The sequence below is a fragment of the Sodiomyces alkalinus genome (assembly GCF_003711515.1).
Source record: "Sodiomyces alkalinus F11 unplaced genomic scaffold SODALscaffold_4, whole genome shotgun sequence".
NCBI classification, from domain to species: Eukaryota; Fungi; Ascomycota; class Sordariomycetes; order Glomerellales; family Plectosphaerellaceae; genus Sodiomyces; species Sodiomyces alkalinus.
The window spans coordinates 147453-173791 of NW_021167082.1; the positions used below are offsets into that span (position 1 = coordinate 147453).

General features: G+C 44.4%; 7 protein-coding genes across 7 annotated transcripts in view; 2 read left to right on the forward strand and 5 right to left on the reverse strand.

Annotated features, from left to right (window-relative positions):
• The window catches only part of SODALDRAFT_276486 (hypothetical protein), a gene marked incomplete at both ends in the record, with an annotated part of 780 nt that extends 551 nt beyond the window's left edge, over positions 1-229 (reverse strand). Inside the window, one exon of the mRNA XM_028608022.1 lies at positions 33-229. Coding sequence (XP_028466714.1) covers positions 33-229 — 197 coding nt within the window. The remainder of the gene's footprint in view (positions 1-32) is intronic.
• A 703-nt stretch (positions 230-932) lies between these two features.
• Positions 933-2441, reverse strand: SODALDRAFT_294023 (NAD(P)-binding protein). The gene is made up of 2 exons (XM_028608734.1): positions 1391-2441; positions 933-1293 (listed from the first exon to the last, which is right to left on the reverse strand). The coding sequence occupies exons 1-2, from the start codon at positions 2299-2301 to the stop codon at positions 1167-1169; spliced, it is 1038 nt and encodes a 345-aa protein (XP_028466715.1). The 5' UTR covers positions 2302-2441; the 3' UTR covers positions 933-1166.
• Positions 2442-13475: 11034 nt separating this feature from the next.
• On the reverse strand, positions 13476-15349 carry SODALDRAFT_339450 (hypothetical protein; the record flags this gene model as incomplete). Its single annotated transcript, XM_028612859.1, has 5 exons — positions 13476-14045; positions 14144-14365; positions 14518-14804; positions 14860-14946; positions 15139-15349. 5 exons carry the CDS (start codon positions 15347-15349, stop codon positions 13476-13478), a joined length of 1377 nt encoding a protein of 458 aa, XP_028466716.1.
• A 1589-nt stretch (positions 15350-16938) lies between these two features.
• Positions 16939-19340, forward strand: SODALDRAFT_148403 (cytochrome P450). The gene is made up of 6 exons (XM_028606833.1): positions 16939-17433; positions 17540-17782; positions 17845-17880; positions 17947-18105; positions 18174-18547; positions 18704-19340. The coding sequence occupies exons 1-6, from the start codon at positions 17053-17055 to the stop codon at positions 19161-19163; spliced, it is 1653 nt and encodes a 550-aa protein (XP_028466717.1). The 5' UTR covers positions 16939-17052; the 3' UTR covers positions 19164-19340.
• Positions 19309-20495, reverse strand: SODALDRAFT_310036 (cupin domain-containing protein). The gene is made up of 2 exons (XM_028609123.1): positions 20047-20495; positions 19309-19970 (listed from the first exon to the last, which is right to left on the reverse strand). Exons 1-2 carry the CDS (start codon positions 20308-20310, stop codon positions 19626-19628), a joined length of 609 nt encoding a protein of 202 aa, XP_028466718.1. The 5' UTR covers positions 20311-20495; the 3' UTR covers positions 19309-19625.
• Positions 20496-21363: 868 nt separating this feature from the next.
• Positions 21364-22436, forward strand: SODALDRAFT_332351 (cupin domain-containing protein). Its single transcript, XM_028611685.1, has 3 exons — positions 21364-21703; positions 21781-21909; positions 22013-22436. The coding sequence occupies exons 1-3, from the start codon at positions 21587-21589 to the stop codon at positions 22373-22375; spliced, it is 609 nt and encodes a 202-aa protein (XP_028466719.1). The 5' UTR covers positions 21364-21586; the 3' UTR covers positions 22376-22436.
• Positions 22437-22824: 388 nt separating this feature from the next.
• Positions 22825-25459, reverse strand: SODALDRAFT_332352 (MFS general substrate transporter). Its single transcript, XM_028611686.1, has 7 exons — positions 25011-25459; positions 24860-24922; positions 24637-24740; positions 23661-24547; positions 23433-23588; positions 23096-23364; positions 22825-23025 (listed from the first exon to the last, which is right to left on the reverse strand). Exons 1-7 carry the CDS (start codon positions 25218-25220, stop codon positions 23008-23010), a joined length of 1707 nt encoding a protein of 568 aa, XP_028466720.1. The 5' UTR covers positions 25221-25459; the 3' UTR covers positions 22825-23007.
• Positions 25460-26339: the final 880 nt, after the last annotated feature.

A 26339-nucleotide genomic window follows, 5' to 3' on the forward strand; every position in this document is an offset into this window, starting at 1 on the left:
TGCATGGCAAATTGTTTGGCTCTGTTGCTTACAGTGGCGGTCCAGAGAGTCCATCACGAACGGTCTGGTTGTCCGCGTAGTGAGTCTCTTTCACGGTCAGGCGACCATTTTTTTCGTACAAGAACTCGTACAACGCTGCGTCATTTGGGGAAAGCATCTGAGGTCCGGAGGGAGTCTTGGTTCGCCGCAACGGGCGCCGCGAAAGCCAGAGCTGCCAACTACGAGCCATGATGAAAAGTCGTCCGTGTGTTCGGAGGAGGAAGCAGATTCTGAACAAAAAATAAAATAAAACTATAATAAAATAACAAGTTTGAGCCAAACCAGTACAGCTCAGTCTCGGTTCAGTGGTGATTCGCGCCTTATGTCACAGAAAAACTCCGCCTCCCAGCGCCGTTATCAGCTTAGAATCAGAGGGCGCATCGGCGCATCGTGGCTCCTAAGCGAACCTACAACGTACGGCTACGGCAGGGCAGCTTGCCGAATGGTCTGCTGGGGAACCCTGCCGCATGGACCTGCAGGGTTCTGGAATCCTTCGACAAGGGTCATGCCGCCCATCCATCATGCAATGTGACCTCAGTTTCAAAAGACTGGCAACTCGGAGGGAAACAGGGGTATCGCGGGCGATAAGCCGATAAGGGTGGGACGGGCTGGAACCAAAAGCTGGCGGGTGGGGCAGCGACCGCAACAGGGGTACTAAGAGACGTGAATCGGCAAGTGGAGCGACCGGGACGATCCTGATCGATGAACAATTAGCTTCGGTTAACGGAGCAACTAAGGTACCTACCGAAGGTAGGTAAGGTAGCTACGAGTCGTGTTCCCGTATCTATAAGGTACCCGAGGAAGTAACGCGTTTGCCCCCCCGCAAAGTCTTAGCCTACCTGTTATCAGCAAATCACCTTGAAGTGTGAACGAGATTTCCTTACAAGGGATTTGTCAGGTCAAAAATACCCAAGGTAGTATTTACGATATGCGAGAGCCTGTGTATCGAACACATGGTAGCTGCAGCAGTGACAACCTCAATTCAGACACGGAAATGCCCCCCCTCGCCTTGACACGTGAAATCAATGCATTTCCGAAACCGGCCATCCATCGTAAAGAAATGTGTGAGACTGGATAAATTGATTGTTCGCTATTACGTACTGAAAGGGACGCAGAAACCAAGCTAGTTACTCTGGCTTTGACATTCCATTGATAATATCCCTGATGCCAGCAAACGAAAGTTCATCCAGGGTTTCCTCGTAAATCTGCTTCGAGAGACGCTGGCCTTCAGGCTCGTAGACAATAGGCGGCATGCTGTGCGATTTCACGTTAGTCCAAATGTCCAGACACTACTCGGGGAGGGAAGGGCCGGAAGGCAAAGGGGGTGGATGAGGGGGGGGTAGTCGCTCACGGCTGGATCTTCGCATCCTCGATGTACTGTCCATGTCCCGGTTCGCCCACAGTAGTAACCGCGTGGACTAGTGTGCGAGCACCGGTAGCGCATTTCCGGCCGATCAAGGCGGACTGGAGCTTGTGGACGCAGCGAAAGAGACCGTGGGTGTCTCGGCCAAGATCAGAGGCACAGAATCCCGGGTTGGCGAGAGTCACGGTGACGGCGGATGGAGGCACATGCTTCGACAGCTCGGTCACGAACAGTTGGCCGAGAAGCTTTGTCGTCGCGTAGCGGTCTCCCATGTCCCAGTTCTTCGCTTTCTGTTTGTAGGCCGGCAGAAGCGGTGTCGCCGTTCGTTCCTCGAACTTGGCCCAGGCGGCCATGTCGGAGGACACCAGGCAGACGCGGCCGGGGTCGCTTCCGACCCTCTTCTCTTTGATGATCGGTAGCAAGGACACGGCGAGGAGGATGTTGGACAGGTAGTTGACCTGAAAATCCTCCTCGTAGCCGGTTGAAGCGAACGACTCGTGGACCTTGAACAGACCGGCGTTGAGAAGGGCAATGTCGAGATTCTTCAAGCTCTTGGTGCGTTCCGTGAAGGACATGATGGAGTCGTAAGACCCGAGATCCAACTTCCACACCTCAATCGAGCCGGATGGAAGATTTCGACCAAGGGCGAGGGTTTGGCGGGCTTTTTCGCCTTTGCCTTCGTCACGGACGGCCAGAATAACCTTGCATCCTAGGTCAAGGAGCTGACGTGCCGCTTCCAGTCCTAGCCCAACATTGGACCCCGTGACGATTGCTGTCTTTCCGCTCAGGTTCACGTCGCGCTTTGTTACTGGCGGGGGTGTGACAAAGATCTGGCGATAAAAGAATTGGAGTTGGGTTGCCCTTTTCTCGGGCGAGATATCAAAAGTCGTCGCGCCCATGATGATTTTTTTTTTCTTTTTTTCCGACACAGCTTTGGTCGTGTTGGGGTAGCTCAAAACGGGGTAGGGTGGGGTCCGAAGATGGAGGGGAAAGAAAGGGACGAAATAAGGATAGGAAAATCACTTTACTTGGAAGTGTCGAAAAGGGGGCACGCGGCACGGGTAGGTATCGAAGCAATGACCTTAACTCCGCCACTGCATTTGTCAGTTTTCCTATCTCCTATGTTGTTTGCTATCTCCCTATGGTACCTGTTGGAACCATTACAAATGTACATGGCCGGTTCGTTGACCTGGATAGGCCCCACTCCGCACAGGTATGAGAAGACCAAAGAGCTAACGGCTTGGCCCTTTGAGTTCTCCATACCAGACAATCCAATAGGTTCAATAGACGACGGTTTGTTTCTAAGTCAGACCACCCCCTACCCGACCACCCCCCCTAACCGCCCACCTGGTTTTGCCTATTATAACCCACCACTTGGAATAAAAACGCGTTAATATCCTAATATAATATTAAAAATTGCTTAATTAAAGTATATATCCTGCTTTATAATACTGAAATATATAGAAAGTGATATATAACTCGCGCTCCACGATATTTATTCGGACGCGGGTGTTAACTAAGCTTTACACGTCTAGGGTATCTCTTAAGCCATCCTTTATAACCGTTTATAAGGCGTTTAACCTAAGAAAATCACTTATAGGTAGTTTTAAAGGCTTACGCTCATTTAAGACTAATCTCTTTCTAATTAGGTATTAGTATAGGCCGTGTTAGGGTTTACGCCCTCCTATTATTAAGTTAGGGAATTCGCGTAAAAGATCTTATATACTTAGAATAATATATATCCTTTAAGGAGGTACTAGATAGCTAGACTTTCAGCTAGAATTCCTCCTTAAAGACTATAAAAGGTAAACGAATTAAGAGCTACCGTCTTAAGAGCGTTATAGCTAAAGTTTTATAGGAATTCTTTAACTTACTTAAGTAACCGAAGATTAACGCTATTCTACCGCGATTTTAATATAATATAGATAAAACGGGGATATAAAAGGGGTAAGGAATAAATAGCCTAGTAATAGGGTATACGGGGAGGAGGAGTATTTATATTAAAACGCCTAGCGCGCGGATCTAGACCTTAATTATCGAGTATATCTCTATTAAGGGCTAATCCTTACCCCTAGTTATTACTTTTAAGGGAAAATCGGTCTAATAATAATAGTTTTCTAAAAGTCTAAATAACTACGATAGCTAGCGCTTTATTACCTTTAAAAGTAGTTAGATCTTTAATAAAATAGATATAGAGTGGCTTAAAAAGGTCTTTAACGCTTATACTAAAATAAAGGTAGATATAATAGGTTTATTATGTCTATTACTATTAGATAGCTATAAGAGCTACCTCCACGTTAAGTTCTTATAGAAATATTATAAGAGTGATATTCTCCTCTTATCTTTACCTCTTTATTAATTATATATTACCTAGCCGCTTAATTTATCTATATTCGGGCCTTTTAAGGTATTGCAATGATGTGGGGTAGCAATATTAGCCTGGGAAATACGCCTTCCCGGCTCTCACCCGTCTTATCGTAAGCACCTTGTAAAACTATTATATTATACGGATAGCGCGCTAATCGGGAAGCAGAATTTCCTCGCTTATTATGGTAAGGCACGAAATGACGCTATTATCGCGAGGAATATTAAGGCGGGATAGCGGGTATTAGGGTAATAGCCGGTTAATCGGGTAAAAGCACTTCTAAGCCTATAGCTCTTAGATAAGAATTCTCGTACACGCCCGATAACCCCTTTAAAGCAGGCTAGCACTAGCTAAAATAAGTAGGTAACGCCCTAGGGTCTATAGGATCTTCGAGAGATATAAGGAGAGCTATCTTTTAGCCGGAAACCCCCTTATACTATTACCCGCTATACTTAGCAGCTATTTAGGAAGGTATTAAAGGTATTAGATCAAAAAGACGTTTTAATAGTAGAGAGGTAGTTCTAGCTTAGTTAGTTAAAGGTATAATCATATCTAGAAAGGCCGAAAAAAGGGTAAAAATACCTTTAAAGGTAAATAAGCGGTTTACCTTTATCGAGGTAACTATAAGAGCGCGATAAAGAGGGGAGGCGTTAATTAAGCTAATTAACGTATTACCTAAGGACTACGAAGCTAGATTTAAATCTATATATATAGAATTCCGACTAGAATAGCTATATTATAGATAAAAATAGATTTGTTCTTAGATTAAGTCGTCTCGGTTAGGTGGGCGGTTAGGGGGGGTGGTCGGGTGGGGGGTGGTCTGACTTATAATTAAGATTCCGTGTGGGTTTATCAGGTACTTATAATGGATTCACGGGAGAGTGCTTGTATGGAGTATTGATTCAGGAAATATATGATTGTATTATGTATAAAAGAGAAAGAAAAAGAGGGCGGGTATATATATTCTAAATATATCTGCCACCTTCCCAAGCGAGAATAATAGGGCACCTCTAATTAATAGGAGGTCACCTTATTAAGACTCACGTGCTAGAATATAATATACCCCTTAATTATTATACTATAATTAGCGGAACGATTATTTAGCCTAACCTTAACCTAGCCTTATTTCTAACCTTAAAATAGCCTTAAAGGGTTATATAATACCCTTAATATCGAGTTGAGAGGCAGGAATACAAGCTATAAAATAGTAAAGAATAATAATAATAATAATAATAATAATAATAATAATAATAATAATTATAATAAATAAAGGAAAAGTACTATTAGTAGTAGTAGTAAATGGGTGATTATAGGGCTTTCTATAGATACATTAAAGGCGTTATACCGGCGTTTTAGAGCTTTTGGATCCTCCCTCTTATACCCTCTTTTTTTGTGATTTTCCGAGGATAGTACTGTTTCCGATTTTCTTTTAACGATCCTTTTCTATCTTTTCCTTAAATAATAGTAATAAAAATAGTAATAATAGCGATATAATAAGTTTTGGAGAGTTATTTTCGGTAGCGCGTGCTACTTTATAGCTTTATTTTAGGCCCCTCCTATTCTATTTATAGTTACCCATACCGCGGCCGCTAAGAAAGCTTCGGCTAATAGTATAAAGAAGACTAAAGGAAAGGCCGGTACTAAGAAAGGTGCTTTTATAAGTTATCTCGGCGTATTAATCTACGATACCTTTACTTTATTTTAGGCTAACTCCTTAAAAGACTACTAAGGGTAATAATAATAATAATAAGGATACCGGTAAAGATTTTATACCGGTGCCCTTTAACCCCCCCTGTCTTAAATACGTTAAGGGTATTTATTCTAGTAAGTAGCGCTTATCTAACTACTATAATTCCGTCCCTGGCCGCTCTAACCGTTACTAAAAGTATAAGGATAGAAATTATATATACTACCTTTAATAAGTTTCTACCTCTTATCTAAGGCGATTTACAATTATAATTATACGCTTTAGTTCTTAGCTCGAAGATATATACGCTATTAAGCTGGACGACCGTTAACCTATACTTATAGTTTTACTAGCCTTATTTCCTTAGTTAAAATCCTATTCGATTATATTATAGTCTAAACAAATAAATATAAAGTCTCCTAATAATAATAACCATAAGGTGTGTTTATCGCTTTATTTCTAAACTTAAATACTCTAACTAACTATTTCGCGTAGTTTTCTGCTAAACTTAAGTAAGCAGTGAAGTTTATAATTAAACTAATAAAGGATAAGGATAATAAAAAGTTTTTCTATAAAGAAGAATTTAAGGGAGTATTAAATTAGTTTCCTGCTATTACTTAGAGTAGTAATTTTACCTCCTAGCTCGCGGGGTTTTAAATAGATATATACGGGAGAACGAGTTTATCGTTACTCCTTCTACTAGAGGAAATAGCGTAAATATTACGTAGGATAGTATGTAGAGTAGTATTAATAAGGCTTAGTAACTTTACTAGTATACTCCGATATTATCTTTTAGGGTTTTAGGATTTACTTTTAGGGCTTAGTATAGTAGTATAGTATTAAGATGATAATATACCCTTCTTTTTACTAAGTTAACTAAACCGCTAGCACGCGGTACGCCTAGGGCGCCGGACTTTCGACTTTAATTACTTCTTTTTACCCTCTCTATACACTAATTATACTAAGATAAACTCGGAAGTTCTTAAATTCTTATCGTGGAAATACGTTTATTAATTAGTCCGCTAATATTAAATTTATAGTAAGATACACGACTTTAAATAATTCTTTTACGTTTTTCTAATATACCTAAAAGCGCTATATATTTATATAGCGTAGCTTAGTCTTAATCCTAAAGCTATTATTAACTACTAGGCGTATTATTTACGTATTATCGTAATAGATATCCTAAGGTAATTCCGGATTAAAGCGTATTTCGATAAAAAGACGCTTTAATCCTATTATTCTTTTCGCCACTTACTCTAAAGCCAGTAGTTCTACTTCGGTTATAAACGTTATTACCGTTATTTACCTTATTACTTTCTATATAACTAATTTACTAAATAGGCTAATATGGTAGCCCTGTAAAGATCTTCGTGTATTTAAATTATTTATAAAAGAGGCATCGCTTATAATTACTATCGCCGATATACTAATACTTAATCTATACTATATTAAGAGGTCCTTTATTATATATTATTATTATTATTATTATTTATTACGCTGCTCTCGCTTAGCTAAGCTAGGCTAGCCATCTAGGTAATAGTCCTTCTCTAATTTTCGAGGGGAAACCGTTAATAGATAAAAACCCCTACGCTCTTATTATATAAGCAGGTCTATCGTGCGTGGCCGTTACGGTATCGCTCCGCGGCCCCGTTTTTATCGCTATTCGAAAACCGGATCTTACCTCCGGGCTAATAGCTAATAGGGGTTAGCTAATTAGTTTAGTAGGTGCCGTATCGGTTACACGCGCCCTCGGTATGCTATCGCTATAGTCCCTCGCCGCCGTCCATTCCTTTATTCCGGATCCGGCGAGGTTATTCTCCCCTCGCCGCGGTACCCTTTATACCCTCCCCCCCTTCTATAAGGGGGGCACGCCTGCCCCCCCCTTACTCCTTCCTTTATGTATTATTTATTCTAAAACCTCCTTTATATACCTGCTATCTATAGTGGCCCTTATTTAGTTATATACCTCCCTTATTTGCGCTACGTAGGCTCTTAGGAGTAAGTGCTATAGTATAGGCCGGGCGTGGCTACTATTCTCTAAAAGGCATGGTAACTTATAGGGCTAATCTACTGCTCCCTTTTCTTATAACCCTCCCTCTCTTCCTCTCTTTTCCTCCTTTCCTCTTTTCCTCCTTTAAGCTATTATTCGTAAAGTAAGTTTTACGTGGTCGGCGCGATATAGATATAGCCCTAGAACTCCTATACGGGATCCCCGGTGCCGTTCGGCTATATAGTAGGGGATCTAACGGGGTCCCGGGTCGCGCCATCCTCGCGCCGCTCCTATAGCGCCCGTCTCGGTCTAACTCTCCTACCCCTCTAGATACCCAGTAATAAGACCTCTATTACTAAAGGGGGAGCCGGTGCCGGCGCCTATAAGGGCAAAGGGCATAAGTTCCCCGCTCTGTTGTCGTTGCGCCTTTATTATATATAAATAGTGGATAGTTTAGCCTACCGCCTTATAATACTTAGTAAAGGGTTTCTAAGAAAGCGGGAGAGGATAAAGACGGCGAATACTATATTAGGACGTATTATAAGTACTATATAAAGTATTAATCCGACTGTTTCCTAATAAGATTTAATCTTTTAAGCGGTGGCTTCGTCTTCTGTTTTCCGGTATTCTATAATAGGAATAAGAATTACTAGGTAGGTATTTAGAGCGTTAAGATTAAATCTAGCTATAATATTTATGATATATAAGTTATAGGAGAGGAAAACCTTATATTAAGGGCGATCTCGAGTAATCTTAATACCTAAAAACTAATCGGCTTCCCCTTTTTTCGATATTTCAAACTTATTTTTAATCCATTTAATAATTCTAAGGATATTTATAGTATTATCTCTATAAAATAATATAAGAATATCGTCTATAAAGAAGATAATGAATATATCTTAAGCCTTAGTATAGAATAAGTATAGTTTTTCCTTACTAGCCTTTATTCTTAAGTCTATTAGGGTAGCTGCGAAGGTCTAGAACTATAATCTAGCCGAGTCGCGTAGTCTATATAATACTTTATTAAGCTCTAAGTATTTATCGGGCTACTTAAATCTATTAGGAAGTTAATATATAATAGATATTACCTATTTTACTCCTTTAGGCCTTAACTAAGGCGTTAACGATATGAAGGTACTTAATCTCTAGATTAAACTAAGTAGCTAGGGCTATAATAATACGAAAAGATTATATAGCGAGTATTACTGTATAGGTTCTTTTAATTATTAAGCTCTCTTTTTAATCCTCTTAAATATATACGCGTGCCTTATATTATTTAAGATATCTATCTTAGTCGAATTTATAGATAAAACCCCACTTTAATAGAAAAGGCTTTAACTTCGCCTCTAATCGCTTAATTCCTCTTTCCATACGCTTCTTAGTTAGCTTATTTACCTCCTTCTACGTGGCTTCCTTAAACTGTTTACGTATCGGGTAGTTAGTAAGCTTTTACTAATACCTTAGTATAGCCTTTAGGTAATCGTGATAAACCTATTATCGATTAAGGGCTTCGGTAATATTATAGCCTCTTTTATATTATTTAAATAGGTATTTATTTTTATATCGGCTACTCTAAGGATTATTAAATTAAAGATTAGAAGCCCTTATAGTCCGTTCTAGTACTCTTTTTATTAATTAGGTAAGAAAAAGATATAAGTTAAAGGTATATCTAGCTCTACTTAATATATCCATTGATTAATCCGAATAGTCTTCCCTTAAGTATAGCGATTAGTGATTCTTACGCTAATACGCGTTATTTCCTTAGCTAGCATACTCTTTTTCCTTTAATAGACGGTTACCTTAGGAGCTAGTCGGATAGATAATCTAGATCCGGATACTATAGTACGGTTAATACCGTGGTTGGGATTAAGCGTAACTAATCCTTATACTATTACCTATATACTTCTTTCTATAGTTAAAATTATCGAAGTATCCGTAGTAAGCTCTAGTATATATAGTTCTAATATATCTAGTACGGTATCTTCTTATATAGCCGCTCCGTTATCTTATTATTCGGAAGAAGTATTAATTAAGAGTTCCTCCAAAGACTACGGCTTTACGCTTATAACCTAAAGATTCCTACTCTACGGATTAGGTATTACATGTACGGTTTAAAGTCCTATTATAGGCGGCTCGGGTATATTAGGTATATCTATATTAAGATAGCGAAGAAGCGTTGTTTTATACCTCTACTACTCCTATCCCTAAGTTCAAACCCGTGGACTCCGCTTATTCTCTAGAAGGTACGCTATTAATTAATCTACCTAAAGGGTAGGTTTATAGAATAAAGGTAGTATCTTTATTTTCTTATATTTCGTAAGTTATAAGCTAGTTCCTCGCCTCGGGCTCTAGAATCCATGCTACTTCTTTAAGCTATAATTTATAAAATAGCTACTTATTAAACTATATATTATAACCAGATAAAGACATAGTGGTACTAGATCGTCAAGACAAAGATCAGATAAAGAGATTAACCCAGCAAAACCACGATGCATAACCAAAACATAAACAACACCACTATAACCTTTAGCGAAGAAGTAGATCGGTAGTCACTGTTCTGATCAGGGTAACGTAAGTTAAACTGGAAATATACCTTAAACGTCGAATAAGTAATTATAAAAGAGGATAATAATTGAATGATAGTCCCTTAATGGGGATGTCCGGAGCCTGTCCTTAATATATATATAGGAGATGGATCCCGTAGCCTTGAAAAAGAGGGTTATATAACCGGCTATTAGAACCACCCCAAAACTGTATCTGCGCGGTTATAATATTACGCGTTATAATAACCTTCTAAAGCTATAGAATCTATACTCGATATATACTATAGGTAATATAACCTATAAGATACTTAATATATCCCCTTAGTTAAACCTTATATAGTTTTCTATTTCTCCTAGCCTCTCTACCCTTATTATTAGATAGGCGCGGTAGCCGTAGGTATAAAGACTACTTTAATTAGAGCGTAAGTCGGCTATATACTCTTTTATCAGAATCGGCGTATTATCTCTAAACTATAAGTTAAATATCTTAACTAGGGATTGTTATCTATATTCTTATATGGGACTTATATTATATAATAACGCTACTACTCTAGTACTCTGTAGCTATTTATCTAGGGAAAATCCTCCTCCGTTAAGTATAGTATTAGACTTTATACTAATTAGTTAACCGGCTCTTTCGCTATAGGTATAGGGCGGTATAATATCTATATCGATCCCTTAACTACTCGCCTATAGCTAGGTTCCTAAATCCTCTACTAGGTTAACGACTAAGGGCTTATTATTACTACGTATCTTATAGATATATAAAGTAAACTGCTGGTTAACCTATTATTCGAATGCTTATAATGCGTTATAGACCTTAATACTGTTTTTCGAAGCTAAAGGTAGTATATATATCTAGCCGCTATATTCGTCTTTGATTATAAAAAGATATCTTATACCGTTATAGCTTTTAGGCAGCTCTTATAGATTCTAATAAATATGCGAAAACGGTTATAGGGAGTGGTATTCTAACGTGTATTAAGACACGACTTAACATGTCTAAGTTTAGGAGTATATCCTATAGTCTATCCGCTTAGTTCCCTTAATTAATATATTCCTAGCGTTATAAATTAATACTTATAGAGTATTTAGTCTAAGATAGCCTACTCTTAAGTACTATAACTATTTTTCGTCGACTTATAGAAAAGAAGGGTTATAGGAAGGTCGGTAGTATCGGTAAGCTTTTATAGGTTAATGGATTATTATAATAAGTATATACTAATAGTTATAATTAATCGGAATAATACTATATAGTATCGGTTAGAATAACGAATAAGAAAAAGAAGATAAAATTAGCTTATACTAAAGGATAATTATATTAAAGTATCGAAATAGCTTTAAGAAGACTACGCTTTTCTCCGTTATTCTAAAGCGTAATATACCCCGAATACTAGATCCTAACCTTATATAATAAAGCTTCCGATATAATATTTATATAAAATCCTTCCACGACGACTATATTATTAAGCTCTAAATTAGCCTTCGGACCACCTAAAGGCTTATTAAGAATTCCCTTAAGGATTCGTTTACTCTTATTAATAATCGGAAAGTCGATTATACCGGATTTAGTAAATCCCTTTATTAGAATAAAAGAACCTAGAATAAGTAGGTTAATTAAGTAAATAAGGTAAGTTACGCTATAATTATTATTAAGAGTGATTTATAAGAGCGGGTAAGAGCTAGGTTAGAGCGCGGCGTAGATCCTAGTAACCTCTTTTATAGTATAGATAAGGGTTAGATCTAGGATAGTTATAATAACCTTTTTAGGATATTTAGCTTTACTCTTATTACCGCCGCTCTTTAAGCTTTCCTATCCCTTTTTCGATAATTTTTCGCGTAATCTTTTTTACTTTAGGAGCTTAATCTCTTTCCGGATCTCCTTATACTACTTATTATTAATATAGGTATTAGACTTTTACTTATATTTTCTGGTTAAAGCGTACTTAAGCTTATTATACTACTCTAGCTTTTATATATATTCGCGTCGATAAAGGTAATTAGTGCTTTTCTTCTTAGGCTTCTTTCCGCCTTAATTATTATTTAAGCGGTCTCCTAGGGTCATATAAACGCTATAGTGTATACTATTTATAGTTAGAGCGCTTATAATAGCGTTAAACTCGCGGCCGTATATTAGAAGATTAGAAATCTGATCGCCGTGGACCTTTTTTATTATTAGCTCCTAAAGCTTAGTTTTTACCTAAATAAGCGTAAACTTCTATCTAACTACTATAAGGAAGTTTCGAATAATAAGAAGTCCTTTAATCTCGGCTACCTTTTACTAATATACGCGTCTAATAAGGGTATTTTACTCTATATACTATATAGCTACTTTAGTATTAGCTTAATACGCGTTTTATAGATACTTTTTATATACTTATCTTACCTTTTCCTTTATATAAATACTACTCGGAGTATAGCTAGTCTTAAATTCCTTTATTACGTAGCGTAATATAAAGTATCGGGGTTTTTTTTATTTATAGCCGGGATATTTCTTAATACCCTCTTCGATAACCTATTAATAAATAAAGGTCTTTATAATAGTTTTAAGTAGTTAATTAGCCTTATTAAGCGCCGTAATAAAGCGACTAAGCTTTTTATTCTAGGCTATAATATACTAATTCTTAATTTTAGTAAGGCTCATAAGCTTTTATATTAAGGGTATAATAGTATTATTACCCTCGCCTTAGGAGTATTATTCGCGTGATTAATTTAGGGATTTAGGTATAATATACTTAGGGCGGTTATTTAGTTAATGCTTTTAACTAGGATTAAGTAATACCTAGACCTTTATCCCCTAGATATACGACTAGATATAGAAGATCTAATTAGCCTATTACCGCGTAGATTTAAGGCGCGGGATTCTAAGCGCTTTAGCCGTGATCTTAAGCTTATTCGATATAGTATCTAGTAAGGGTTTAGCGAATAAGAGCTTATTATTAAGAGAGCGAGTATAGGAGGGCTCTATAATACTATAAAAGTATATATAAAAATAAATATAGATAATAGATTAGTAAGAAGTTATTAATTACTACTACCACCCGGGCTTATAACTATTAAATTAACGGGAGAGTGCTTATATAAAGCCTTAATTCAGGAAATATATAATTATATTATATATAAAAGAGAAAGAAAAAGGGGGCGGGTATATATATTCTAAATATATCTGCCACCTTCCGAAGCGAGGATAGTAGGGCACCTCTAACTAATAGGAGGTCACCTTATCAAGACTCACGTGCTAGAATATGATTACTTACAAGTAACGTCTGCAGTGGGCATAGAACATAGTTACTACCTACCTTACATAACTACCTTAATCCTCTTATAAGGTCGAGAGTGCGATGCGAAAGTTTCTCGGTAGCTGGAGGAACCCAAACAATCGTCTCCTTATCAATTTGGTCTAATAACGCCCAGATACGTACCAGCAACGCTGACAAAAATCCACCCCCCAAAGAAGCCAAAACCAGCCACCCCCATATCTAGGGTCACACAAACGTAGGCAGAATAGAACACCGGCTAATCCCACGACTCAGTTTGTCTGAATAATCCAAGTCTCCATCAGCTAGGTCATCTTGGGCCCATATGGCCTGCGTCAGCAGCCTGTCATAATTGAACGACCGGGAGGAATCCCTGGGTTCGGTCCGCGAGATGAGATCGAGGACGACCGCGCGCTGCTCATCCGTCTTGGCTTCGCAACCTAGGACAAAGACCGGAAACTGCCGGTCACAGGATCCTAGAAGGGGGAAAATAATGAAAGCCTTCTCGATCTGCTGTTTCGTCCGAGCCGACTGGTTGAGTAGATCACCGGACGCCCGGTTCAGGTAGACCAGCATAGCCAGCTGGTACAATTCCAGCATGAGGAGCGTCTCTGGACAATTATTCGCCATGCCGGCCAGCTCGAGGCTCCTGATTCTCCAGTCGAGGATTTTCAAAAACTCCTTGTGATCGTCCATGTCTTTAGTCGATCCCCGAGTTGGCGGTCCAGCAGAGATGACGTCGCAAACTTCCGAAAGCAACTCTATGATAGCCAATGCGGGCGGTGCGGTACGTGAAGGCTGCGAATCCGTCAGAAAAGAACACTTTCCTCGGCACATGCAGTTTCCGGTACCTAGCTGGCCCGTAGTCTGCATGCATTCGTTCATGTAGGACGTACCTCTGCCCGGATATCGGACGGCTTTGATGTGATGGCCACGGAGTCTCTGTGCCAGTGGCCCAGGGTGAAACGTGATAGTACATCATGGTAGTACACCCAGTCCAGCAAGATGGCCAAATCGTCATCCTGGTCAATCTTGTCAAGGCCCGCAGCCCGGATGATGTCCTTGGCTCCACGAAGGTACTGCATCCAGTCGCTCGAGGTACAAGATGCGCGGTGGATCTAATAAGTGGGCAAAGTCAGCCAAAAAGACGTCAAAGCTTTAGAGTAGCCTGCGGGCCCGCCGTGCCATGGGAGGGAGAAGGTTTTCGGAGAATATGGAATAGGGGGGGGTGTGGGTAGGGGGAGAAAGTCCCTGACTGCTTAGTACTGACCTCGAAAGAACACAACAGCATCCCTGCAGCAACATGTTGAATTGCCTCTCTGATGCCAATCTGATTCTCCATTCCGGCTGCCAGAGACTTCAGAGCAGCGATTTTGAGCTCCACCGCCTGCGAATGCACGTCATGCCGCCGGTGCAGTGCGGACAGGGCGAGCAACGACTGTAGCGCCGCTCTGGAAGAGGCCGTGTTGCCGGTGAGCGCTATCCGGCAAAGGACATCACCCAGAATCGTCGGCTCCTGGCCGAAAATGGCAAGCGACTGCGAAGCAGCGTATTGGACTAGACTCGTTCAGTCAATGGACCTGCCAAATGTCTTTTCGTCCGGGTGACGCACAGTACTCCAGCAATTCTTTGGTTCCGACTTCCAGTTTCAGCGAATTCCATGCCAGGGGTATCTGTAGAATAGGTTGCTGCCCATGTCCTGCAACCTGTGTTAATCAACTACAAGCAACAAAGCGCTGAGTAAGGTCTGCTTCGTCTTCCCCATCGTCCACGATGTTATGTTCTAGACCTTGGCCCGTGCTTCTTTCGTTTGCAACGGACAGGGACTGAACAAGAAAAAGAAAAAGAAAACGTCTTGGGACTGGGAAACAGTAAAGGGGCAGCGGCTCACCGGCTCTTTTTTTCGACTTGGAAAACTGGTAATGCGCCTCCATGTCGCAATGTGAAACATGGACGAACCGTGTATCGCAAAAATCTCCTTCTCTGTCTCCATTCGACTCCGGAGACCTTCCAACCACAGAGCGTCTGTTGTCGCCGGCAATTGGCCATGACAGTCGGAGGCTGGAGATGTTTGGGTCGCGGTCCGATGGGGCGCTCTCCATGCAATAGGGAGTGACCGTAATGAGATTGGCATCACCTAAAAGCGACCACAGACAGAACCTGTTAGATTTGTCATTGTGCCTTTGCCCGTTAGATGAGAAGGGAATCTAATTTTAGGGGTATCACACCAGTGCGACCACGCCATGGGAAGTGACTTGAATTGGCATTCTTCAAGGTCATCATCGACTCCGTTTCGTTGCGTTGCAGTGATTTGTTGGTTGTGTCAGAGGGTCTGAGGAGACCTGCTAATTGTCGAGAGATTGGGATATTGCGGGAGGAGGGGTGACTTGCCCATTTTACACAAATACCTCCAGCCTGCGTACGGTTAAAGCGAAACGAGCTTAGCAGCTTGACCTACGGGCACGGCCGCTGCGTTCGCCCCTGCGGGGGGTACGTATATAATAGCACACCCCCCAACCCCAGCCCCCCAACCCCCCCTAAGCACCTAATAACCTTCTTCTAAAGTACTAAATAAAATAACTAATCGTTTAATCCCGTATCTATAAGAGTCTTGTTTATCTAATAACTCTTATAATATATAGAATATTAATAAATAATATAGTCTTTTATACTATATATTTATTCTATTTTTTAATTCGTTTCTATCCTATTTCTTATTTTATTTTTTTATTATATTTTCGAGGCTCGCATAGTAGAATAGCATAGTATATACTAGGACAGTTTAAATATCAAACTTATAGAGAAGCCCTATAATTAAGCACAACGGCATTTAGTATAAAGCTATACAATACAAAAGTACCCAGATAAGTGGGGTTATACAGTTACAGTGTACATATAACGGACAGGTATTCCCCGAACAATACCGCTAAAAGTCGAAAACGGGCCCGGGCCGTAGTAGCGGTACCGGCTCAAGACAGTCACGTGATATAACAGTAAAGTGGGCCAGTGTCAGTGTATAGTGTACGTTGTAGGTAGATAGGTGTATACTGCGACCCCGAGTTACATCGTCCCCAAGCCCCACTCGTGCCGAATTTCCGATAGTGGAACAAGACAACCCCTAATCCATAATCCTAGCCCTAACAACCGCCGATATGGTGGCGCAAGCCAGACCGTGCCACCAACAGGGTTGGGTCACAGATACATATTATGTACATGCCTAAATATCTACCTACCTTAGGTAGGTATGTTGCCGGCTGGGGTTCAAACTCCACCCGATAGCTTCTCTCATACATCTTCATATTTGCCGTTACACTTTCCCATTACCACGCCTGCCCCCAATCAATCATGCGTCGGCGGGCCCACGTATCGCGTGCCAATTTCGATTGGGCTGTTCCGTATGCCTTACCTATTAGGCCAGATCCTATCGATACCGATTACGCCATGCATGCATGATGAAACTACCTTGACCCCGGATAAGGTACGAAGTAAGATCTCTTCAAATTCAGCCGTTCCCGTTCCCGTTCCCTTTTCCAGGCCTCCGGCGAGATCCTACATGCTGCACCGTGATATAATTTGAGCCTGCAGTTGCAGATCTCGCCTCGCCAGCCGTCTGTGTTGCATACCCTTCAACGCCACAGGATGTACGACGGAAGCACGTAAGCAAATGAAGGAGGTTCGCTTCGGCTCGAGATCATCCAAGGCATAAATCATCGGTAGAAATTGTAACTCCCTCCGTTTCGTTCCATTGGTCTTTTCGGACTGCACCTCCAAGCTCCAAACGGCCGATCTAGGAAGTTTGTGGAAAATGGAGAAAATCACTGAGCTGCTTCCTCAACAGGCCGCCAGCCCTTTGGTGGTGTACGTTTTGGCCTTCCTGGCCGTGCTCTGGCAGTTGAGCAAACTCGGACGCCGGCCTAGAGATTACCCTCCTGGTCCGCCTACTCTCCCTCTCATCGGCAACTTGCACCAGATCCCGACAGACAAACGCCACGTACAATTCGAAAAATGGGCACGCGAGTATGGGCCGGTCTACTCACTGATGTTGGGGACTAAGGTCATGATTGTCCTCAACTCTGATCACGCAATCAAAGACCTCGTGGACAAGCGAGGCAATATCTACTCCTCCAGACCGGAAGCTTATATCGCCCAAGATATTCTAAGTGGCGGACTCCGGGTCCTATTCATGGTGGGTTCAAGGCCGTCCTGTCCCTCTTCATGTTCGCTGCGGTCGAATGTTACGGACATGGCGAGTATGCGAGCGTCCTGATTACTGACGGTCGAGGGGGTCACAGCCAAACAATGCAATTTGGAAGATGGCGAGGAAATTTGTTCATCGAATCCTCGGTGTTGTGGCGGCACGAAGCTACGTCCCTTACCAGGATCTCGAGAACAAAGCCATGCTTGTTGGTCTTTTAGAGGACCCAGACGATTTTATTGACCATGTTCGTCGATACACGGCTTCATTGACTACTCAAATGACATTCGGATTTCGTACCACGAGTATCCAGGACCAGAGGTTCAAGGAGGCCTTTGATGTATGTCTTGCGTCATGATCCAGACTTCGATCCTGTGGACGGAAAGCTAACAATCTTCTCAGATTTTCGATCGAAGTTCGGAGATGATTGGGTCCCGGGTGAGTGCAGAGCGGATTCATTCCTCGACTGACTACCTTCCAGGGCTGATGTCTCTCGTCTCTTAGACTGCCGCGCTGCTAGATCTGATGCCCATACTCAGGCGCTTGCCGGCTTTTGCGCTCCCCCTCAAAAAGGAAGGCCGGGAGATACACCAGAGGGAAAAGAAGCTGTTCCTTGGGCACTATCTCAAGGCGAAACAAGGTCTGAAAGACGGCACGGCCCAGGTATGATCCGTCCTTTCCCCTTAAGCGAACGCACTGGATCACAGTTGTCTGATGCTCAGGGACTACAGCCATGTATTTGCGTGGATCTCGTCAAGATTCAAAAGACTGAACAACTCACCGACGACCTTGCCGCATATATCAGCGGCTCCATCTTGCAAGCTGGATCTGAGACGACGGCGGGTATCTTGGTCGGCTTCATTCAAGCGATGGTCATCTTCCCCGAGGTGGCTAAGACGGCGCAAGCCGAGCTCGACCGCGTATGCGGCGACCGGTTGCCCGACCTCAACGATGTACACGACCTGCCCTATATCCGCGCTTGCGCTAAGGAGAGCTTGCGTTGGATGCCCGGATTCCTGCTGGGCGTACCGCACAGAGTCACGCAAGACGACACATATCTTGGATATCGAATTCCCAAAGATGCTATGATCATACTTAACGTCTGGTAAGTGGTGCACTCAGCTTATTACGTTTAGTTTGTGATGTCTTTTTTTTTTCCCCCCCCCCCCCCCCCTTTTCTGTCTCTTTTTTCTTTCTTTTTTTACCCCTCTCGAACATTTTCTGAGTGTTGACTTATTCTTTCTCTTCACGTTACGAATAGGGGGATACATATGGACCCTAAGAGACACCCGTCTCCACGCGAGTTCGACCCAATGCGCTACATAGACGATCACCAGACGTCCATTGACGCGGCCAACAACCCAGACCCGACCAAGCGGGACCACTTCGTTTTCGGGGCAGGAAGACGCAGGTGCGCGGGAATGCACATTGCCGATCGTTCGATCTATCTGGCCATCTCGCGCCTGCTCTGGGCCTTTGACTTCAAAAGGGAGGTCGACCCCGTTACCAAGCAGGAGCTTATCCCGGATATGAACGAGCTAGCCGAAGGCGTCATGGCATGTCCCAAGCCCTTCCCAACCAGGATTGTGCCCAGGAGTGCTTTCAAGGAGAAGGCTGTGAGGGAGGAGTGGGAAGAAGTGGCAAAGCTACTTGACGGGAACGGCCAGTGGAGGACTGTGCCGGAGGGGCTGATTTGGAAGGATGAGCAGCTCTCTGAGTGATTAAGACGCGTCCCTCCACGGTTCGAGACCGGGTGTAGCATACATATGATGGTTTAGAATGGTTATGATGCACATGAGTCGTACGAAAGGGCTGCCCAGAACAAGATTCCATTTGATTGTGACGCATTGAAAACAGGCGATGTTGGGACTTTCGGATTTCAGCTGTATGACGGACTGGGGCAATAAGAATTCGAATTGTCTAGTATTCCGAGAGAAGAGGACATGACAGATGCATGATCAAAAACCCAATCACAAGAACAAAACAAAAGCAATGCAACCAAAGAAAAAGGAAATACAAAAATGGACCTCATACAGCATTAGGAATACTATCAAATCTCGAAAGACGCATGTTCCATGGCAGCCACTCGACGTTTCCCATCACACATCAGCATGGTTCAGGTCCAGGAAATCCATAGTGCTTGCCAGTCCGATTTCATATATGCAGAGACGATATTTACAAAATCAGTAGGTACCACGCCCTTTGTACTCCTTCTGCAAATCGCCCAGATCGCCCTCCACCTTCTTACCGTCAACCTTGACCTCCTTGGCGTCGAGCAAAAGGAACAACATGCGTCCCGGCAAGGTTCCGTTGCCGGTGACGTTCTTCCATACGTGGTTGGTGGACCGTTGGACACAGATATCACCTTGGCGCATAATTCGCTTCTCGCCCGAGTCCAGAGTGAGCTCAAAGACTCCCTCGATAACGACGCCAAAGTCGATCGTCAGAGCTCGGTGGAGAGGCGACGCGACCCCGGGACCAAAATCAATCATGCGGACGATGGATCCATTGGGATAGTGGAAGGGAGGCTGATGAAGGAATGTCTCGTTAGCAAATCAAAGACACGTTTTCCTTTGGTTTAGGACAGAAGCGGGCAGAACTAACCTCCTGTTCACGGGCCTTGATGATGTCCACGTTGTCGTTCATGTCAACGGGGTTCTCCCTGGTAGAGTAGAGAATGTTGGCCACTGCCTGGTTCTCAACCATGTAGCGGTAGTGCTCGCCATGGTCCGAGATGAGGAAACGCGACTGGCCATCTGAAGTGTTGCCGGTGATGTGCCTAACGATCTGGCGCAGTCCCGGCGCAGGGAAGTTCCCTACGTAGTATTCGGGGAGAGGCTTCGGGGGGATAGTTCCGTTGTCAGCCATTGTGATTGAATTGGGCGCTGTGATACTGCTGAATAGTGTCGGGTTTCTTGACCTAGACACAGATGGTAAGGGAGATGAAGTTGTGTTCTGACTTGTTCGCGCTGCTGAACATGAACAGATGTAAGATAGATACTCGCTTCACCCCTCGGTTTTCTTTGGCCCGGGAATCTTAACGGGCAAAAACGAGAAACGCGAAGCGGGGAATCAGACCTCCGACCCCTCAATGCCACTCCCCCAAAACAGGACGGGGTAGTTACTCGCATATCGGTGTGGCGCATGCGGCTATGCTGCATGCCGATCGGCGATAAGTTGATGGTGACGGAGGAAAGATCGACCGCTTCCCCTCCGAGGATCATGTCGTATTCATCCCGCTGCACCTGTTGAGACAATTATGCGGCGTCGAAACACTCAGCGCAGTTGGGCTAGATCCAGCCGCTAGGGTAGCCGATGTCGACATAAGGATGCAGTGATACCCTGGGAATGGAATAAGGAGTGCCTGTATCAACCGAGTCCAATCTTTCATCTGAATATGTGGAGTTGCCTGCATAGCCCCTGGCCTGGCCGGGATTTGCTTACATGCATTTAATATCCATCTTCCATTGTCCATTAGATTTCGAGGCACGAGGGACCCTCAGGGGTTGGGTGATTGGGAAGCGGGGGGGGTGGGGGGCGGTATACTTTGTAAAGTTGTACTTCTCCACCTGCCCCCATTCCACCCCGTAGGATTCTTGCATGGGGCGGGTAGATAGAGTGGACCCACGCGTGGCGTTTCGGCATGGTACCCCGCACCGTTACCCACAGTCAGACTTCCTTTTTCGGCTAAGAGTCACGGAAGCGCCACTCGGTATCTCCGCATCCCGTACCCCGTGTTGAGTTTGTACGGCATCATGTCCCATGCAATGACGATGATGATGCATGAACACCAAACAGCGACGCTCGGTGACTCGCCTAGTGAATTTGACAAGTATGAAGAACAAGATGGAAAGTCATGAAAAAAATGGATCCTGAGTAGCACACGTTTACGATATGGAAACATTCAGAACCGCGGGGTTGAGCAACCCCTCCTGGTTCCCCTCCAACATTAATCACCCATGGTCCTCATCGATGTAATGGTACCGGTAGTTAAAAGTACTTAACAGCTTCCTCTGTACCGTTGATAGGATTTGTCCCGCCAGTCCCGTCACAACAGTTCTCTTGCACGTCCCACAAGTCTATTGCTTTGACAAACTTCACTCTGTCCTTACGTTCGTCCGTCCAAGTTCAAGATAATTTGAAAATGTCGAATTTAGGGTCGACTTCGGGTCCTTGTACTGGGTTTCCCGCTCCGGGTCTTCGTGAGCCCAACCGCTACATCACCGGACACAATGAGAAGGGAGAGCCCGTCTTCCTGGTTGTAAGAAAAGAAACGAAAATCCTCCCCACTCTCCCTCCACCTGTCAGGGTGTCATTGCTCATTTCTCATCTGATTAGACGGACCATGGCGACCACCGCGACGCTATGCTGGGCGGTGCTGCGGCCCAGAATATCATCTACAGCGCCAAGGGCAACCCCGTCGAGCTCACTGATGATGTCGACATTGAGTACGCAAAGAACAACAAGGTTCGTCCGCAGTCACACTCTCGCTATACACGCCGCCTGGTTTTGCATGTCCGCACGTTGACTGACTCGATCGCATCTATCGGGTATATATATATATATATAGCCTGCTCTCCATATTCCCAATGGCTGTGTCGTCCGAATGATCGACTTTGCTCCCGGCACCGAATCCAACCTGCATCGTGCCCTCACCCTCGGCATTGGCACGGTTTGCGAGGGAGAGATCGAGCTGACGTTGAGCGACGATCGCAGCTACAGGCGGGTTCTCCAGCCCGGTGATGTATCCATCAACCGTGGCGCTATGCACCGTTGGCGCAACACCTCCGATGAGAAGCCGGCTCGTATGGTCTTTGTCATGTTGGATGTCATGCCCATCATTGTCAATGGAAAGGCTCTCGAGTTCGACATGGGACATCTGATGAAGGAATACTCTGAGTATGCCGATGGCGAGGGTAACAAGGCCGACTAGAACAGAGTAGTACGATAGTTTCTACTACATTTATATCTCACATGCAATCTCCTTGTTCGATGCAACGGGTGAAATCCAAATAATGTACCGTGCTGTCTGACTTGCGGCTGCTCTTTTCATCGTTGCCGTAGTAGCTCCATGATCCATAAATTCGAACACGGGACTCAAGTTTATGAAATGGATGCTTCTACTTGACAGAAGGCGCGCCGTTGTCGTAGGCTGTGTTAACCGCTGTTGTCATCTTTCATGGTGCCCTCAGAGACAGAGGCGCAGAGGAAAGACTGTAGCACGATAATCAGCAATAGTTCATGCCATTGAGCTACGGGAGGAATAAGAGTGTGGTATTGCTAACTCGCCTAACGGCGGTATGACTGTAAGATATAGGAGCTCCAGCACAAAGGCATTCTATACCAACATCCAGATGGCGCCTAGAATCGGGACGAGATGATGGGGACATTACAGAGCTCGTAGCCAGCTTGAGGCTTCTATAATATCTATCTATGCAGTCTGAAGAATATACAAAATGGAGCAAACATGAGCGTCGTACAACGTGATGAAGCCAGAAGTAAAGCCTATTCATAAACTGAGTTTGAAGGATGCCGGAGCAGTTGAAGCAATGCGAAACCTTCAATTTAATATATTTTACGGCGCTACACGTGTGAAGTCAGCAATCATGGCTGGGGAGTCGTAATGATAAGTATCGGTCAGGATAATACTCACACTCAAGAATAGGGATCCGATCAAGCCTGGCGCCGAAGTAGCAAGCAAAACGTAAAAGACGTTGCGAATTGCCATGGTTACTGTGTGTACAACTTGGGCCTGCATCTCGCCGTCCAGGGCTTCGAAGACAGCACTGTGAGTCCCCGTGGTCAACTCGATAATCTCCTCCTGCGGGACACCCGGGAGAATTTCGCTGAGCCGTTGCGCGCCGATGTTTTGAAACAGGGAGCCCCCCAGGCTAAGGATAATGATTTGGCCCAATGTTTGCCCTGTTGAGGCCGATATTAGCTCCGTCAAAGTTTGGGGGGATGGATGGTGGTGAGGGATATTCACGCACCGATGGCCATATAACTAATGGCGTTGCTGAGCTCGGAAGCCTCAACGAGAGCTTGGACGACGGAAAAGCCTGATGTGAAAAAGGCACCGCACCCAACTCCCAGAATAATGGTATATCCGTAGATGTGGGCATCCGACGTTGAGACTTCGACGGTAACTTTTGTCGTACAACTTGTCAGGCAAATCCAGACTGGGAAGAAAAGAGGGGAAAGGGGTGTCTTGGACATACCCATCAGTGCAGAGCCGATCAGGATGAGACCGTTGCCCAGCACATACCACGGCATGTAATAGCCCAGCCTCGGCATCAAGGCGCCATTCGCAACGGAAGCAAACACCATGCCACACAGAAACGGCAGTAGTCGTACACCGGCGATCAGGGCCCCGTCACCCCTTGTGAACTGGAACAGCAGCGGGATGTAGTACAGACTCGTCACCATGGCGCCGGCGGCCATGAAAATGGCAAATTGCAGAATGTTGAGCTCCATACTCTTCATCAAGTGGATGGGGTACAACCTGTGTCGATATTCCACCAGCGGATGATAGACGGTAACCAGGACGAAGACGATGAGCAGGACGCCGGACAAGGTCCAGAGGGCGATTTCTTGCGGACTGTCGAAAGCGTACACGGTGCCGCCAAAGGTGAGAGCCATGGCCAGGCAGGCGGCGCCGCCCAAGAAGATGACCATGCTCGCCCAATCCTGGGTGAGGAGCTTCTCCACAAACGTCATATCCGCGGCCGGGTCGATGTTGGGCAGGCAAAGAATGACGGGCGGCGCGAAGACGGCTGCGATGACCAGGTTGATGTAGAAGGCCCAGCGCCACGTGGCACTGCTTTGGGCGAATGCGCCGCCCACGACAGGCCCGAGAACGCTGCCCATGGACCAGGTGGCAACGATGCCGGAGAGGTAGAGGGGTCGTTCGCGGACGGTGGTGGTCATGGAGATGTACGTCACGGCACCCAGATAGCAGCCGCATGCGCCCACGCCTTGGATGACTCGTCCGACAATGAAGGCGTCCATGTTGGGCGCAGCACCGCAGAGGACGCTACCGACTTCGAAGACGATGACAAGACCTATGAAGAGCCACTTTACGTTGAAGACTCCGAATGCTCTTCCACTGCATTCGGGGAAGGAATGTTGGTGAGCAGGACATGTCGCCATGGTGAGAGGACACAGTCGGAAGAACAAACGAAACGGATGACTTACATGGGTAGGACGGTCAAGGCTCCGAGGAACATTCCGACTCCAATCCACGGCAGCTTTTCGGTCTCGCCATAGGAGTCGAGGATAGAGGGTTGCATGGCCGCGACCTGAAGTCGATGTGAGCTGCTGTCTCGAAGGGTTTCTTTTTTTTTTTTTTTTTCTTTTCTTCTTTTTTCTTCTTCTTTTTTTTCAATTTTTTTTTTTTTTTTTCTTCTTTTGCACTTACAATGGTACCATCGAGGGCATACAACAACGTGGTGGAAAGCAAAGAGGTGTACGCGAAGAACCACTGATGGTCGGGAGACGGTTCGTCAGTTTTCTCGGACGACATTGCGACACGTACTGCACCCGAGTCCGGTGGAGGCAAGAATACGAACCTTGAGACCACGAAGCGTCCTCACATCCTCTGGCGGCTTCGTTCCTCGCTCGGAGTCCGTCGCGGGAGTCGACACGGCGGTGTTCGAGGTCTGGTCTTGCGCAGACCCATCGTCATCGCTCTGGGCGATTGTTGAGGATGGTATTTCGACTTTGGCCTTCTCCTCGACCTCAGGGTTGGTAAAAACAGCTTGAGCGGTAGTTGCCGTCATGGTGAGGTTCGGAGGACGGGGCTATGGCAAACACAGCACAGGGTTTCGGAAGAAGACGAGGAGATGGAACTTTGAAAGGAGAGGAGTGTAAACCAGAAAAGGAAAAGGCAAAAACAAAGGTTCGCCAAGGTATCACAAAACCAGTTGAGGCAGTCTGGGGAAGAAAAAATCACCGAGAGACAGACAGGGCAACTCGTTTGCAAGGGCGGTGGTCTCAGCCACACGCTGCGCTGCGTCTCTGATTCGTGCATTGCACCTTGCATGCTGTCTTTTTCATTGGCAGTTGAGACTGTCGAACGGGTCAACGTGGCATGGAATATTCCATATCTCTTTTCACGTTTGAGGGTGATGGGAGCATGCATTGATTCCACCATAATACGCCGTGATCCTTGTTTGAGGGTAAATACGTTGTACATGTTCAAGTTGTTCCATAAAACGGATAATGACACGGACACACTCCATTGATGGCATGTGTTGCATTTTCGGTGGAAGTATCGGGATTACTTAATACTCCATTTTCTTTTCGGAGATGCGACGGCATACGGGCCGATGGCTTGGTTCTTTGTCCGATGACCGCTCATTGGTAATCTACAGGGCTAGACGTACATACAATGTACAATGTAGACCTGCGATACAAAACAATGTACATTTGTAATCATAATCTGCCCTTTTGAGTAGGTACCATAGTAACGTCTACATATGGATAATCTTCTCACATCTCGCAATATGCTGAAACGTTTGTTATTACATCTCCGATTCGTTGGTTGGCGCATCATACAACATACCATATAATACATCCAGAAAGTCCACATGCATGGAAGCGAGGCGCGAAACTTCCGAGATAACAACATCAGCGACTAAATATCACAGAAATAGAACCGCCGCTTTGTAGGGCAAACTCGCAGAAACAGGGATCCCCTGATGACAAATGCAGAGGTGATACTGGGGCGGACATGGGGAAACTGCAAGGAAAGACAGAGAACCAATGTTTGGCAATAGTCGATCTACGAGGTCTGATTGGCTTAGGTTGGACGGAACATTCAACCCACACAATCAAGCGAGGATCGATGCAGGGACTAAGCGATGTGGCTGTTGCTCCCAGGGTGGAGCTGGAAGGGG

Coding starts and splice junctions, on each gene's coding strand:
- SODALDRAFT_332352 (XM_028611686.1), bottom strand. CDS start 25,220: ATGACGGCAACTACCGCTCAAGCTGTTTTTACCAACCCTGAGGTCGAG. Junction 24,741..24,859: donor ATGCCCTCGATGGTACCATT/GTAAGTGCAAAA, acceptor CATCGACTTCAG/GTCGCGGCCATGCAACCCTC. Junction 23,589..23,660: donor GATCGGCTCTGCACTGATGG/GTATGTCCAAGA, acceptor GTACGACAAAAG/TTACCGTCGAAGTCTCAACG.
- SODALDRAFT_294023 (XM_028608734.1), bottom strand. CDS start 2,301: ATGGGCGCGACGACTTTTGATATCTCGCCCGAGAAAAGGGCAACCCAA. Junction 1,294..1,390: donor GAGGATGCGAAGATCCAGCC/GTGAGCGACTAC, acceptor GAAATCGCACAG/CATGCCGCCTATTGTCTACG.
- SODALDRAFT_310036 (XM_028609123.1), bottom strand. CDS start 20,310: ATGGCTGACAACGGAACTATCCCCCCGAAGCCTCTCCCCGAATACTAC. Junction 19,971..20,046: donor TCAAGGCCCGTGAACAGGAG/GTTAGTTCTGCC, acceptor TTCCTTCATCAG/CCTCCCTTCCACTATCCCAA.
- SODALDRAFT_148403 (XM_028606833.1), top strand. CDS start 17,053: ATGGAGAAAATCACTGAGCTGCTTCCTCAACAGGCCGCCAGCCCTTTG. Junction 18,106..18,173: donor TGAAAGACGGCACGGCCCAG/GTATGATCCGTC, acceptor CAGGGACTACAG/CCATGTATTTGCGTGGATCT. Junction 18,548..18,703: donor ATGATCATACTTAACGTCTG/GTAAGTGGTGCA, acceptor CGTTACGAATAG/GGGGATACATATGGACCCTA.
- SODALDRAFT_332351 (XM_028611685.1), top strand. CDS start 21,587: ATGTCGAATTTAGGGTCGACTTCGGGTCCTTGTACTGGGTTTCCCGCT. Junction 21,704..21,780: donor GAGAGCCCGTCTTCCTGGTT/GTAAGAAAAGAA, acceptor TCATCTGATTAG/ACGGACCATGGCGACCACCG. Junction 21,910..22,012: donor AGTACGCAAAGAACAACAAG/GTTCGTCCGCAG, acceptor ATATATATATAG/CCTGCTCTCCATATTCCCAA.